Source organism: Molothrus aeneus, chromosome 11 (assembly GCF_037042795.1).
Source record: "Molothrus aeneus isolate 106 chromosome 11, BPBGC_Maene_1.0, whole genome shotgun sequence".
Taxonomy (NCBI): Eukaryota; Metazoa; Chordata; class Aves; order Passeriformes; family Icteridae; genus Molothrus; species Molothrus aeneus.
Genome location: NC_089656.1, coordinates 13,191,444 through 13,204,817, shown reverse-complemented (window position 1 = coordinate 13,204,817; position 13,374 = coordinate 13,191,444). Strand labels below are relative to the sequence as shown.

The window sequence follows — 13,374 nt, the reverse complement described above, 5'->3', positions numbered from 1 at the left end:
CAGCTTGCCACGTACAGACAGCGCTCCCAGACGTGTCACAAAAACTGCACAGAACCAAACTTTGAACAGCCCTGGGTGTCTATGTAAACACCTCAGCCCTGCTGGAGTCTTTCTGCTGTTCCACTGCAGTGCTGCACAGCTGCCAAGTCCTTCCAAACAGAAAAAAATGTACACTATGTTGGTAAACATCTTCAGCAGCAGCCAGAACAAGGTACTGCACTTCTTGGCTTTAGCATCCAAAATCAAGAACAGTAGTTCCTCAGATAAACCCTTCAACTATCCTGTTGTTTTTTGGAAGCAGAAGAAAGGTTGGAAGAAAAAAAAAGGAACACAAGCTTTACAATCATTCTGTTGTCATCTTACTGCAGGGGTTCTGTACTGTTGTCTCCTTATGACAAAAGTTTCATGCCTTCTTGGTGTTTCTCGTGGGCAGCTCCTCAGAACACTGACTCTCTCTTCTTCACAAGGCAGCCAACCAACTCCAGTTCCCCTCTCAACCAGCCAACCCACTCTTTTATAGCATCTTCTTCTCATTGGTTACAGCTGTGGCCTGTTCCCAATCTTTGATAATTGGCCCAGCTGCAACTCCTTAGGGGTAAGATTACTTTCTACACTATCTTTATTTTCTTACATTCTGTTTCTCCCAGCAGGACTCCCCCCACGCTGGACACCAGACCCACCAGAGTCCCCAGCGCCCCGTACTCACGCCTTGACGTCGGCGGTCTCCTGGGAGGTGCGGGTCAGGGTGCGGGAGCGCAGCCGCTCCCCGGCCTGCTGGATCTCCTGCAGGTTGCGTTCCACGTGTGGCAGCTCTGAGATCCCCTCTGTTTCAGCTGCCAGCTGCTCTGCCTGCTGCAGCAGCTCCCCAAAGCCGTCCGTGTCCATCTCAGCCGCAGGTTTTGCTCGAGACGCACAGAAACCTTCAGGGAAAAAGGGAATTCTTGCTCAGCTATAAACAGTTTCTGTGCCTGTGGGGTCACAGACAGAGCAGGTCTTCTCCAACAGGATATACCATCTATCCTCCACAGGCACTAAACATCAAGGAAATCTTTTCAAGTGGTCTCAGAGAGCTTTCCCTTGCAAGACTACAGTCTGTGGACCTGTCAGAAGTGGCATGCAGATGTCATATCACAGTTCATATTTTGCCTTAAAACAAAGGAGGGTGAAAGCAGAGAAGTCCCTGTGAAGAATTTGGGGTTAATTTAGTTATAAACTTCTTGCATACACACATGAATAGATTGCTCAGAGCACTGATTCCATGATCCTTATGGGTTCCTTCCCATTCTATGATTCTATATTCTTATCTATTATGAAGAAAGATGCATACACATGCAACCATAGGAATATATGTGGGCTGAAAACACACATAAACATGAAGTTAAATTAGCAGCAAAACAGTTGAGCTATAGATGCACACAGACAGCCATAACTAGCTGGCTGTTAAAATGTGTTGCTCCATGTGTCATTAACCCCCAGCCAAAAGAAATAAGTTCATGTTCTTCCAGTTTAGAAGAGCTGTGTTTAAATTCAATGCCTGCAGGAAGTTTTACCTGTGTGAGAATTTCTTGCATTGACTCAGTGACAGAATAATTAAAGAAGTTAAAGCACAAGGCAAGGGCTGTAACAGAAGATGCATTAAATGCATCATGCAGTTCCAAATTCAGAATGAAGCCTGCTATTTTTACAGAAAGGACAAAAGCATACGTGCCTGGGATCACTATGGGAAAAGACATGTAGCTGCAATGGTGTCCACACTGACAAAATATGAAACCCAAAACCTCAGTTTCACACACCAAATCATGGTTTGCAGCTAAACCAGCTACAAGCAATATGTATCAGGCACCTCTGTAAAGCCACAGAAGATCACAAAAATCTGTGATGCTGAATGATGCCACAGAGACAGAAATCTTTTGCACCCAAACCCAGAGAGCCTGGGATGAAATAAGAGAAACCAGATGTCAAGCATTAACTCCAACTGTTTATCATTTATTCAAAAGTAAAATCAGTGAAGACTGTCTGGTTCAAGGAAGCCCTCTAAGAAGAAAACAGGGATTTTTCACAAATCAACAATAGCCTGCAATTCAAGTATTTCTTTGTACTCTTCAATCATACCAAAGCAATTTTACAGTAGAATTTGAACATTCCTTACATTCTCTGTCTCACCACCATTCCCAAGTGAGAATACTACCTACTACCAGCAGCAGTAGCAGCACTTTCCTCTGTCTGGACAAATGATTTAAAAGCACTGCATGATGATTCATTCAGACATATGCAGTTTGAGAGAGAAATCCTCCTGCCTGGGTGCCAGGACAAACCCTAACAGCAGCATCCAGGAATGGAGAATTTCACAAGCACTCCCCACACACTTCAGGAAAGCTGGGGGAGGGAATGATTGTATTTCCAATGACTTGTTAATCAGGTGAGATAGCAGAGACCGGATCTGTTTGAACAGATGAGTGTGCCACCGAGATGGAGTGGAACACGGAGGAGGAGGGTGGAAATCGGCAGTTCCATGCCCTGCAATGCAGTACAGAACATCTTCCCAGTGTTTACTTGCAATAATTCAGATGCACCCCTGCCAGGAACAGCCTCTGTTGGCAGACACTGACCAGAACAGCCACACTCCTGCACGTTCAAAGACTGATGAGATCCTCCAGGAGCAGTGACTGTGAGAACAACACAGACTTCAGCTGGATTTGATCCAATCTGGTCCACTTCCTCTTTTCATTACCAAGATCAAAAGCTGGGAGTGTAAGAAGCACCAGCTTCTCAGACTGCTGAAACCAAAAGCACAAAAAATCAGTGCTACAGAACTGCACCCAAACCTGCACTTTTTACCTGAACACACCCTGTTAATATCATGTAAGGTCTGTCACATAAGTTTGCTGTGTAGGACAATTGCAACAACTCTGTGAGACTGAACCCAATTCAGCAAATAGGGAATAAACTGGTTATTTTGGAGCAAGTTAAAGTACCTGTGATTATAACCAAGCACTGGAAGCAACATCTCAAAACTCAGGGAGTCAACACTAAACAGCTTTTTCTAAGTGACAGAATTCAAACATTTAGACTGAATATTCATATATTCCTAACAGCACAAACTTTGTCTCCACCCTGGCAGAATTTACTGCATTCAAGAGTCTGCAGTCTGACTCTTCATGCTGCTGTGCAAGATGGAAACTGCTTCCACAGCAACCAGTGATGGCAGATTTTCATGTCTGGCTGGGGAAGGAGCAACAACCAACACCCAAGAGAAAGAAAATACTTCAGAAATTATATTAACTTCAGTGAAACCAGACTGACCTTGGGCTAAAAGCCAGGACTGAAAAAGCTCTTCTGTAAAACAACTTTGATGACTTATCAATAGAAGTTGCTGCATTAGACAACGATTCCATTAAACCCCAGTTTAATTTCCCCAACATTTAAAACCACACATAAGCACTATATATTGTACAAACTGACTAAATTTGAGCCACAAAGAAAACAGAAAAGATGACAGGTCTTGTACACAAAGCTAAAATACTCCAATGCATGTGCAAGTATCTGCTGTACTTCACACATTGACACATTGGGTTTGTGTCAACTAACCAATTAACTTTAAGAAACAGTAAAAAATTAAGTTTTTCCAGTGCTCTGGAAAAAAGAAAGGAAGAAGATGTCACAGGAGAAGGAAAGCCTCACCCACTACATTCAGAGTAGCTGATGAAGCAAGAATTCCACAAGTTACAGAAAGATTCTTCAAAACAGGGAAGAAAAAGGAAGAAATCCAGCGTTGGCTTCTCAAAGGGGCTCCCACCTCAAAGTGCTCAAGAGACCCAGTCTGATGAGTCAGGATCAGCTTCTTGTGGAAAGAAAACACAAGAACACAAGTAGTAAGAGCAAGCCAGGAATGCTCTGCTTCCTACAGCCAAGATCTGAGTAAAAAGTGCTTTTTTGACAGGCTCCAAGCCTGGGCTGCTATAGAGAGTGGAGCAGCTTCTGTCTACTAAGCTAAACATGAATAAGTACCAGGTCCATTTTGCAGGCCTGGGGAATTCTGTCTGAGCAGCAGCAATAATACCCAGCTCCCACATGGCACAAGCAGACATCCAGACATTTCAGAGAACAAGTCAGCAACGTAATCTCTGTGTTACAGACAGGGAAAGTGAGTGAGAAACACAGAGATGATAATCAAAGAGCAGGTGGACAATTGTACAACCCAAATATCTGCTGCACATTTTCAGCACTCCATCTCCTTGTCCCTAAAACACAATTATGTTTATCAAACCTAACAGAGAAAGTTTCCACACCCTAACTACACTAAACCCAGATGAAATCACAACAGGCCACCTTAAAAATACCTAAAAGCTTTAGGCTATATTTGGTACCCCAGCTGGTACAACAGCCTGCAACAAAAGGCACATGCAGGAAAATCCTGAATAGAACACACAACAACCTTTGAAACAATACTCTTGTTTCTTCTACCACTGATCCATTAATGCTCCTCTGCCTCCTATAGAAAGGCTTCCAGTCCTGCATATTCTCTTCTTCATCTCATTTGTAGGCAGATAGGCAAAAGTCCAATTTTTTATGGTCCCAGAGAGCCCTTAGAGAAGGTATGTTGAACAAAAATAGTTTTTTACAAAGTTTTAAAGGCAGTAACATTAGGTTACTTGCACTTGCACTGTCAGAAAGGACAAGAAAGGGCACACAATGCTTCTCTACACTGTTCATTATTTAAAGTGGACCTGAAGAGTAGGCATTTGAAGTGATTTCTACCAAAACACACTAGCACACTTTTATCTGCCATAAATTCCTCATAATGGTCTCAAGTCCCCACTGCTCTGAATAACTGACTCAGCTGGCAGTTTTGCCATATTACCATGTTCCCTCTTTTCCAAACACTTAGCCTTTATTTTAAGCAGCCAACTCAGCAAGGAAATAATTTCACAGAGTGGCAAACTGACCCTCATTAGATAGAGCATTTGGTTCAGTATTTTAAGTTCCTTACATGAAAATTCATATTCTCCCTCCTCATTGAATTTCCTGTCATAGCTGCACCACAGAAACTTTACGGATTTAGATGACAGAATCACATACATTCTTCCAAGCAATTTTAAGCTTTTTCTATTTGTAAGTTTTCCCAAGGAGCAGGAAAACTTTTTAAGACACAACATAAGTGAAATAGCACTTATGAAAAAGCACACAGGAACTGGTGTTCCTGTCTCACTATTATCTTAGCTCTCCATGCCATAACTACTGTCCCCAGACCAGCATGACCAGATTGCAGGAGAAGAGAAGCACTCCTTCTTTGCACCCGGACTTTAATTCCAGCTCGTCCACTCACTGTTCATAAATTCTTCCAGTATCTGAAGGGGTCCTACAGCAAAACCAGAGAGGGACTCTTTGTCAGGAACTGTAGTGATAGGACAAGGAGTAATAGATAAACATTGAAAGAGGGGAAATTTAGGAATTCTTTACTGTGAGGGTGGTGAGGCTCTGGCACACGTTGCCCTGGGAGGCTGTGACTGTCCCATCTCTGCCACTGTTCATCATGCCAGGTTGGATAATGCCTTGAGCAACCTGGTCTAGCAGAAGCTATCCCTGCCCACGGTAGCAGGGGTGGAACTAGGTACGCTTTGAAGTCCCTTCCAACCCCTAAACATTCTAGGAATTCCGAGGAACCAACCAGCAAACCGACAGTGGGGAAGAACAAGCTCCATGCACAGAACTCGAAACAGACATCAAGCCACACACATAAATAAACCCGTTCTCCGGAAACGTTCCCAGACAACCAGCTTCTGCTTCCTGAAGCACCAACACTGCACATCGCTTCAACACTTGTACAGCCGGGCTCGGCGCTGCCGACCAGCACACAAACCCGCTGGGCAGAGCGGAGCAGCCCCTCCTGGCGCTCCCTCACCGGCCCCGCTGCCTCAGCGCGGGTTATTGACAGCAGCAGCTTCGGGGAGCCCCGGCAGGGCCCACGAGGCGGCCCGGAGCGCTCCCAGCCAGCCTCCCGCCGCAGCGGCCTGCACGGGCCACAGAGGAAATCATGGGCTGGGGACAGCTGCCGGGAGCTCCAGATGTGGGGGGAAACAGGCAGCGCGCACTAGAGGCGGGAAAGAAGCGGGGAAAGAGGCGGCGGGACGCCAAACCCCGGCCCGCCCGCACAGCGCCCTCACCTCACCTGCGCTCCGCGCCGCCCGCTGCGCCCGCCGTGCCCGCGCCGCGCGCCCCCATTGGCTGCCCGCTTGCCCTTTCCCGCGCTTCCATTGGCCGAGCGGCCGCGCGTCTCGGCTTCCCGTGCTCCTATTGGCCCAACCGCCGCGCCCCGCAGCGTGCCGGTTCCCGCCCCCTCGCGAGAACAACTTTATTGAGGCTCTCGGAGGGGGGCGTGGAGTGAATGGGGGGGGGCCAGGGGGGAGGACGGGCGGCTGCCTCCGGAGGCCGCGGGTTCGAGGCTGCGTCCCGCTTGCTCGCGCCGAAATCAGTGAAATAAGAGATCTACAGACAGAAATAACGTGCACGAGGTTGTTCCTCTCTATTCCTCCTCTCCCTTCTTAGTGAGCCCTGACTCTTGCTGGCAAACCCCGTTTGTAAGCTGATTCCGTGGGAGTAAAATGCGGATAATGAATTCATGCCCTTTTTGCCTCCTATGGCCAAATACACAACAAACAAACTCACAGCCGGCAGGTACTCACACCATCACCTTTACAATGGTGTCCTGAGGGTGTATCCACAAGGATTCACTGTGTTTGGTCCCGTTTGGGCACACACACGATGGCCCTAAAACAGATATTGCCAATGACACGGGATTTGTTGGGCAAAATCTGGGAACTGGGAATTTCATGGACCGACAAGGTGACCACCTGCTTGTGTAAGAGATGATGTCTGGACCTTGCCACTGTTCGAAAACATCACCCATCAAACCTTCAAAGCTGGACAGATTTTCCCATTAATACAGTCTCTATTTCCAAAATTTCCCTTATGAAAAGCAGTTCCCAGACCAGAGGCAGTGCTGGCACCGGCTGTAGCCGCTCCTCCTAATCGCCAACTGCGTACAGGGGGTCAGGTACATCCCTGCCTGTCACTTCAGTTTGAGGGGAGCACTTGTCCCCGGCAGGATGAAGACATTCTTTACTGTGAGGGTGGTGAGACACTGGCACACGTTGCCCTGGGAGGCTGTGGCTGCCCCATCCCACTGTTCATCATGCCAGGTTGGATAATGCAACCATGGTGGAATGGATGCCCTGGTAGGAAAGATGCCTTGGTGGGACGTTTGTCCTGGTGTGATGCGTGTCCTGATGGGATGGGTGCCCTGGTAGGGCGGCCGTGCCACCCCAGCTCTCGCTGAGCCCTTCCAGGCTCCCGGGGCATCTTTCCAGAGCAAGGAGAGTCCTGGTGCGCCCGGAGACCGGCGCTGGTGCCCTCCGGGGCGGGATGGGGGAACAGCCGTCCTGAGGGGCCGGGACCGGGAAAGGGCAGAGCCAGGCAGGGACCGAGGGAGGCGGGGACAGGCAGGGACAGGCAGGGACCGGGGCTGGCCGGGCGGGCGGCGGTGCTGCGGGCAGGCAGGTGGCAGCAGATCCCCGTGGAACGGATCGGCGGCACCGGGAGCGGAGCCGCCCGGGAGAGCCGCTCCTGGGGCGGGACCCGGGTCCTCTGCACGGGGGACAGGGGGTGCTGTCCCCTCTGCGGGTGCCCGTCCCTCTACACTGGGCGCACAGGGTCCCTGTTCCCTTGCCCAGGATGTGCTGTCCCCTCTACATCAGACGCCTGTACCCTCCGTCCTGGGGGCCCATCCCACGAGCATAGCATCCCATCTCTGTGCCAGGGGTTTTAGATTGGATGTTAGTTAAAATACATCACTGAAAGTGTTGTTAAGCACTGGAACAGGCTGCCCAGAAAAGCAGGGGAGTCACCACCCCTGGAGCGATTTAAAAACATGTACATGTGTCACTTGGTTTAGGCGTGGGCTTGGCAGCGCTGGGGTAGCAGCTGAACTCGATTACCTTAGAGGGGTTTTCCAACCTTTCCAAGAATTCTATGACTCTGTATTTTCCCCTCGCACTGGGTACGTTTTCCCTCTGCCCCGGGTGCACGTCCCCTGAGGGCAGGGTGTTATTTCCTCCGTGCACACGCGCCTGTCACCTCTGCACCAGCTGTGTTTGCTCTCTGCGCTGGGCGCACGTCCCTTCTGCACACAGCGCCTGTCCCCTCTGCACACAGCGTTTGTCCCCTCGGCACAGGACGCTGTCCCCTCGGCACAGAGGTTCCTGTCACGCGGTTCCTGTCGTCTCCTCTGCACACAGTGCATCCCTCCTCTGCACAGGGCGCGCATCCTTTCTGCACGGGCACGTGTCCCTCCTGCACATGGTGGGTGTCAGCGCCACGCAGGGTCACCGACATCCATCATCCCCCTGGGATTCACACACAGCCAGAAAAAGCAGAACTGAATGCAGCCCCATGGCAGCTGCAGGGCTGCTCGACTGGGAGTGCACCCAGGACCCCCTGGGTGCCATGGGGGGGATCGTGGTCACCTCAAACCACCTCGGCAAACTGAGCTGGGCTTTTCTTGGCGGGGCTGGATAAAGCACATCAGCGTCTTCTTGGATCAAGCAAAGGTTTCCCTCACCCTCCCACTATACAGGGCTGTCCACAGGCTGAGAGCACTTCCTGCTTCATAATAAAAGGTACCTTTTTTTAAAAAAAGAAAATAAAAAGAAAATACTCTCGAGGAGACCAGAAAGCCCCCACCCACCTCACTGAGAACAGCTACAGAGGCACAGAGGTTCCTGTGGGGGAAGGCACTGGATACATCCTGCAAGGGCAGGCACTGGATACATCCCTGACCAGCCCATTCCGCTGGTCCTGTGGCTTTCCTTGCCCCAAATCCCTCCTGGGAGGCAGGAAAGGGCACCAGGGCTGAGGGTCTCTGCCAGATGGGCATGCAGGCAGAAGCAGGAGCAGGCAGGGCAGGCTGGCAGCAGCAGGGTGCAGGAGTGTGTGTGTGCCCACGTCCCACCCTGGCACGCTGCTGGGAACAACAGGGAGCGGTTGATGCCTGGGGCGCTTCCTGCCAGGGGAAGCCCCATCCGCGCCCGGCGTTGTTTGTGGTGCCGCAGGATGCGGGCTCTGGCCCCGGGGGCTCAGTCTGCAGCCCCTCCGCTGCAGTGCCCGGGATCGCAGCCCTGTTTCATAGGGCTCCAGCAGCAGAGCCACGCCAGGCTTCTTTCCCAGCAAAGTGTCTTCCCATGGGATTGTTTTTAAAATGTATTTAGGGCAGGGCAGACCCTTAAAACCCATTTCCAGCTCTACACCTCTGTTGCAACAAGCAGCGCTGGGAGGCTGCCTAGGCAAAGAGACTGATGCAATAAGGTAGCACATTTAAAAGGCAAATGGGTGCTGAGCAAGGTGTTGCTTTTCTCACTGGAAAAGTTGGGTGCTGAGCAGTCTGGGCATCCCCCTGCAGAGCCATGTGCTGAAGCTGGGCAGACTTTGAGGAAAGGGTGAGCCTGGATCATCCTGGATGCCTGAAAGATCCCTGGATGCCTGAAACATCCCTGGGAACTGGTATTGCCATGCTCCCACTGTGCACACAGCCCACCTTGTGCCACCCAGCCCAAGAGAAAGGACTAGCTGAGTACCTAAGTGACCAGTTTTGCTGGATTTTAAATTTATCTTGTCCCTGGTGCCTTGTCACCAAGGTTTGCAGGAGATTTTCCTGCCAGGCAAAGCTGTCCCATTGCCCGAAGAGGCACAAAGTGGGTGAGGGCAGCATGGCTGGGAACTTACATCTGTGGTAGGGCACACCCAGGAAACATGTATGGGCAGGCAGGTGCATAAAAAGTGACTTTTCCACTTGGCAGAGACTTTCGGAAGCAAAACACATCCCATGCATCTTCCCACAGCCCTCCCTCGCCCATCCCAGCAGCCACCCCAAATCCAGACAGCCAAGCACTGCATTCATGGCTATGGTTACCTGCCCTCCTGCACCTGGAGGTCTTTGCAGCTTTAAGCAAGGTTCTTCCCAAAAACAAGCTGGAAAAGTGTGCTTGGAAGTTTCACCCACAGCAGGAACTGTGGTGCAGGCACTGTAGCTGCAGGTATTTGGCATGGGAAGGCTGCAGGGAAAGTGTCCCTTTGGGGATGGATCTGCTCTGCAATGGATTGGGGTTTGCAAAGCATGAGCTCTTGAGGAAGGGAAGTTTGTCCCCACTAGAATTTATGCAAGTGCTCTCCAGCAGCAGCTCAGGGCAGGCATCTTGCCAGCACACATCACCCTCCCACCCACCTCGCTTGCTCCCACAACATCTTTCACCCAAAGGAAGCCCCTAACATGGTGCAGAGGCACCTGACATGAAGCCAAGGAAAGGGTGGAAGGGACTAGAGCCCCTCCTTCCATTGTTTGCTCGCAGCTCTGGGTGTGTCATCTGTCCTCCCTGGGAGACCAGCACCTTAAAGATGCCCACACCAACCCCACATGTAGGATGAGGTCCATCCCATGCCCTGTGAAGCTCCTTTTATCCCTCAAGGAAGGTGCAGGGCCCACTTAGGGAAGGACAAGGGATGTTTATGAGCAGCCCTCTCCCACCCTGCAGCGACAATTTGACAATTCCCCACACAGGTGTCCCAAAGAGTGAAAATGCCCAGCCTCCAACCCATCCCCACAGCAGCACTCATACCTCCAGATAAACTCCTTTATTTCCATCCAGTTTCACCACTGGTACAGAAAATACAAAAGAAGAAAAACAAAACCAAAAAAATAGGCTTTTCTGTGCCCCCCACCCCCCGTCCCCGAAGCGTGCCGACTATTTACAGGCAGAGGCGAGCGGCTCAGTGGCAGCAGCTGCACTTGCTGCTCGTCGGCTCCTTGCACACGCAGCCCTTGGCGCAGTTGCTGCAGCTCGCGGGGCAGCAGGAGCAGCAACCTGGGGGGGACACAAGAGTTAGGAGGTAGGTGGAAAGGATTGGGGTTCTGTGAGACAGGGGGACCCGATGGAGAGTGGGAAACACCACCTCTGAATGAGCAGGGCTGATGATCCCAATGGGCTGGAGTTCTCCATTAGGATCCCAATGGGCTGGAGGTCTCCATGAGGGTCCTACAGGGTGGGGGCAGCCCCCCAGAAGGGAGGGTGCGTGTGCATTGCAATGGGCCAGGGGAAGAGGGAAGGATCCCATTAAGGTCCTACAGGGCAAGGGAGGGAGTGATGGGCTCTCCATACGGAGTTTGACACGGCAAGAGGGGTTGTCTACAGGGTAAGAGTTGGGAGGTCCCCATTGGGTCTGACAGAGCAAGAAAGAGCTCCCTTGAAGAACAGGAAGGTGTCCGTGGAGTCCCACAGGGCAAGGAGGGCCTCCCCTATGGAGCAGCGAGGTGCCCAGGGAGTCCCACAGTACAAGAAGTTTCCCAATGGAGCAGAGAGGTGCCCATGGATGTCCCAAAAACAAGGCCGGGTCCCCCCTCCCTGAGCCCCCCACTCACTCTTGCGGCAGCTCCGGCAGCGGCAGTTCTTGCACTTGCAGGACCCTGCGCAGGAGCAGGAGTCACCTGGAGAGCGAGGGAAGGAGAGCGGGATCAGCCGGGAGTCGGGCAGCCGGGAGTCAGGCGGGAGGCAGCCGGGACAGGACGGGGCACTTACCGGCGGCACACGTGCAGTCCTGGGGGTCCATGGCTCGGCTCGGCTCGGCTCGGTTTAGCTCAGTCTAGCTCGGCTCCGTTCGGCTCGGTCCGGCGGGGCTGGCAGCGGTGCAGGGCAGCGCCGGCCGCCCGCTATTTATGGGGCAGGACGCGGGGCGGTGCTGGCGCTGCGCACGGTGCAGCGGGGCCGCCGGCACCGGGGCCGTGCTCACCGGGGGCGGTGCCGTGCCGTGCCGTGCTCACCCCGGGGCCGTGCTCACCGGGGGCCGTGCTCACCCCGGGGCTATGCCCGCCCTCGGGCCGTGCTCACCCCGGGGCCGTGCTCACCCCGGGGCCGTGCTCACCGCGGGCCGTGCTCACCGGGGGCCGTGCTCACCCCGGGGCCGTGCTCACCCCGGGGCTATGCCCGCCCTCGGTCCGTGCTCACCGGGGGCGGTGCCGTGCCGTGCTCACTCGCGGGCAGTGCGCACCCCGGGGCCGTGCTCACCCGGGGCCGTGCTGTGCTCACCACGGAGCCGTGCCGTGCCGTGCCGTGCTTACCCGGGTCACGGACCCGATCCCCCACCCCTGCTCCCAGCCCGGTCCGGGGGGGCCGGGATGTCCCACCTGCAGCCCCGTCCCCGGTGGGGGTGACAGCACTGGCACGGCGCTGCCACCGCGTCCTGCACGCCTGGCACAGCCCCGTGGCGCTGCCCCGTGTGTCCAGCGCTGTGGTGCAGCGGTGCCCCCACCGCAGGGGTGGCTGTGGGGTGCACGGGGCTGTCCCTGAGGATGAGACTGTTTCAGCACCCCACTGGAGAGTGGGATGGCCCTGGGCAGCACCCATGGGGCTGGAGTGCTCAGATGGCCTCCCAGGAGGGGTGAATCACAGAACACCCTGAGTTGGAAGAGACCCACAAGGATCATTGCATGCAGCTCCTGAACCTGCACAGGACAACTCCAAAAAGCGCCCCATGTCCTTGAGTGTGTTGTCCAAAAACTTCCTAAGGCTGGCTTGGTGCAGTGACCACTTCCTTGAAGAGTCTCTTCCAGGGCCCAACTACCTTCTGGGGAAAGAATATTTTCCTAATACCCAATCTAAACCTCCCTTGACAGAGTTTCATGCACTTCCCTCGGGTGAGCATGGGGATGCAGTGTGGTAGCTTGGCACTGCCAGCTAGGAGCTGCTGGGAATCACTTTCTCATCCCTCTGAGTTTTCCACCTCGTCACAGGGTTTATGTGCCAGCGGGCTTCCACCACCTCGCACGTGCCCATGGCCAGTTCAACATCCAGCATGGCAAACAGTGGCTGGGCCAGGGCCAGGCTGCCCCCATGCCTGCACCCCCTGCTCTTGGTGGTGTCGCAGATGGGGCCAGCCTGCGTTCAGAGCTGGTGCTGTAGATGGGTCCATCCCCGTGGAGCCTGAGCCAGCGGACTCTAGGACCAGGAGAGGCTCGGTGACCCGGGTGGTTGTGCCAGGGAACGGCTCGTGCTTGTTTGCAAAAGCACGGAGTTGTTTTTTCCCTGGCAATGTTTGCCAGCAGCAGTGAGGCGAAGCCAGCAGGCATTGCACACGCCACTGGCTGAGCGGGAAGGAGGAGAGGTGGAATAACCGAGCACGTGTGGTGTCACTGCACATAAACACGGGTTGGGAATTAACTTCCCTCCCTTCCGGACAGCCCTAGCGCAGCGCTTCGGGAATGTGCTGCACCCGCGGGCCCCCCCTCCAGCAGGGCGGGCTCTGCTGCACCCGTGCTTGAGGAAAAGAGAG

The 13,374-nt window shown here is 53.3% G+C and overlaps 2 protein-coding genes across 4 annotated transcripts in view; both read right to left on the bottom strand.

Annotated features, from left to right (window-relative positions):
* Positions 1–6,207, bottom strand: part of NUP93 (nucleoporin 93) — a 79,078-nt gene extending 72,871 nt beyond the window's left edge. For 2 of the 3 annotated variants that reach the window (XR_010784309.1, XM_066557458.1), the window contains exons 1-2: positions 6,170–6,207; positions 707–920 (exon numbers count right to left, since the gene is read on the bottom strand). Coding sequence is in view for 2 of the 3 variants with exons in the window: in XM_066557458.1 (XP_066413555.1) it covers positions 707–885 (179 nt within the window). In the remaining variant the exon portion in view is untranslated. Of the gene's footprint in view, positions 1–706; positions 921–2,609; positions 2,775–6,169 lie in introns of those variants that run through there. The other variant, XM_066557459.1, reaches the window with a different exon arrangement.
* Positions 6,208–10,668: 4,461 nt separating this feature from the next.
* LOC136561212 (metallothionein-2) lies at positions 10,669–11,914 on the bottom strand. Its single transcript, XM_066557408.1, has 3 exons — positions 11,625–11,914; positions 11,468–11,533; positions 10,669–10,913 (listed from the first exon to the last, which is right to left on the bottom strand). Exons 1-3 carry the CDS (start codon positions 11,653–11,655, stop codon positions 10,819–10,821), a joined length of 192 nt encoding a protein of 63 aa, XP_066413505.1. The 5' UTR covers positions 11,656–11,914; the 3' UTR covers positions 10,669–10,818.
* Between the last annotated feature and the right edge of the window lie 1,460 nt (positions 11,915–13,374).

What these genes read in the sequence shown, in the direction of transcription:
- LOC136561212 (XM_066557408.1), bottom strand. Translation starts at nt 11,655, where the DNA reads ATGGACCCCCAGGACTGCACGTGTGCCGCCG. An exon ending in GGACTGCACGTGTGCCGCCG is followed by an intron (nt 11,534 to 11,624) that starts GTAAGTGCCCCG and finishes CTCGCTCTCCAG; the next exon opens with GTGACTCCTGCTCCTGCGCA. An exon ending in CTGCCGGAGCTGCCGCAAGA is followed by an intron (nt 10,914 to 11,467) that starts GTGAGTGGGGGG and finishes TGTCCCCCCCAG; the next exon opens with GTTGCTGCTCCTGCTGCCCC.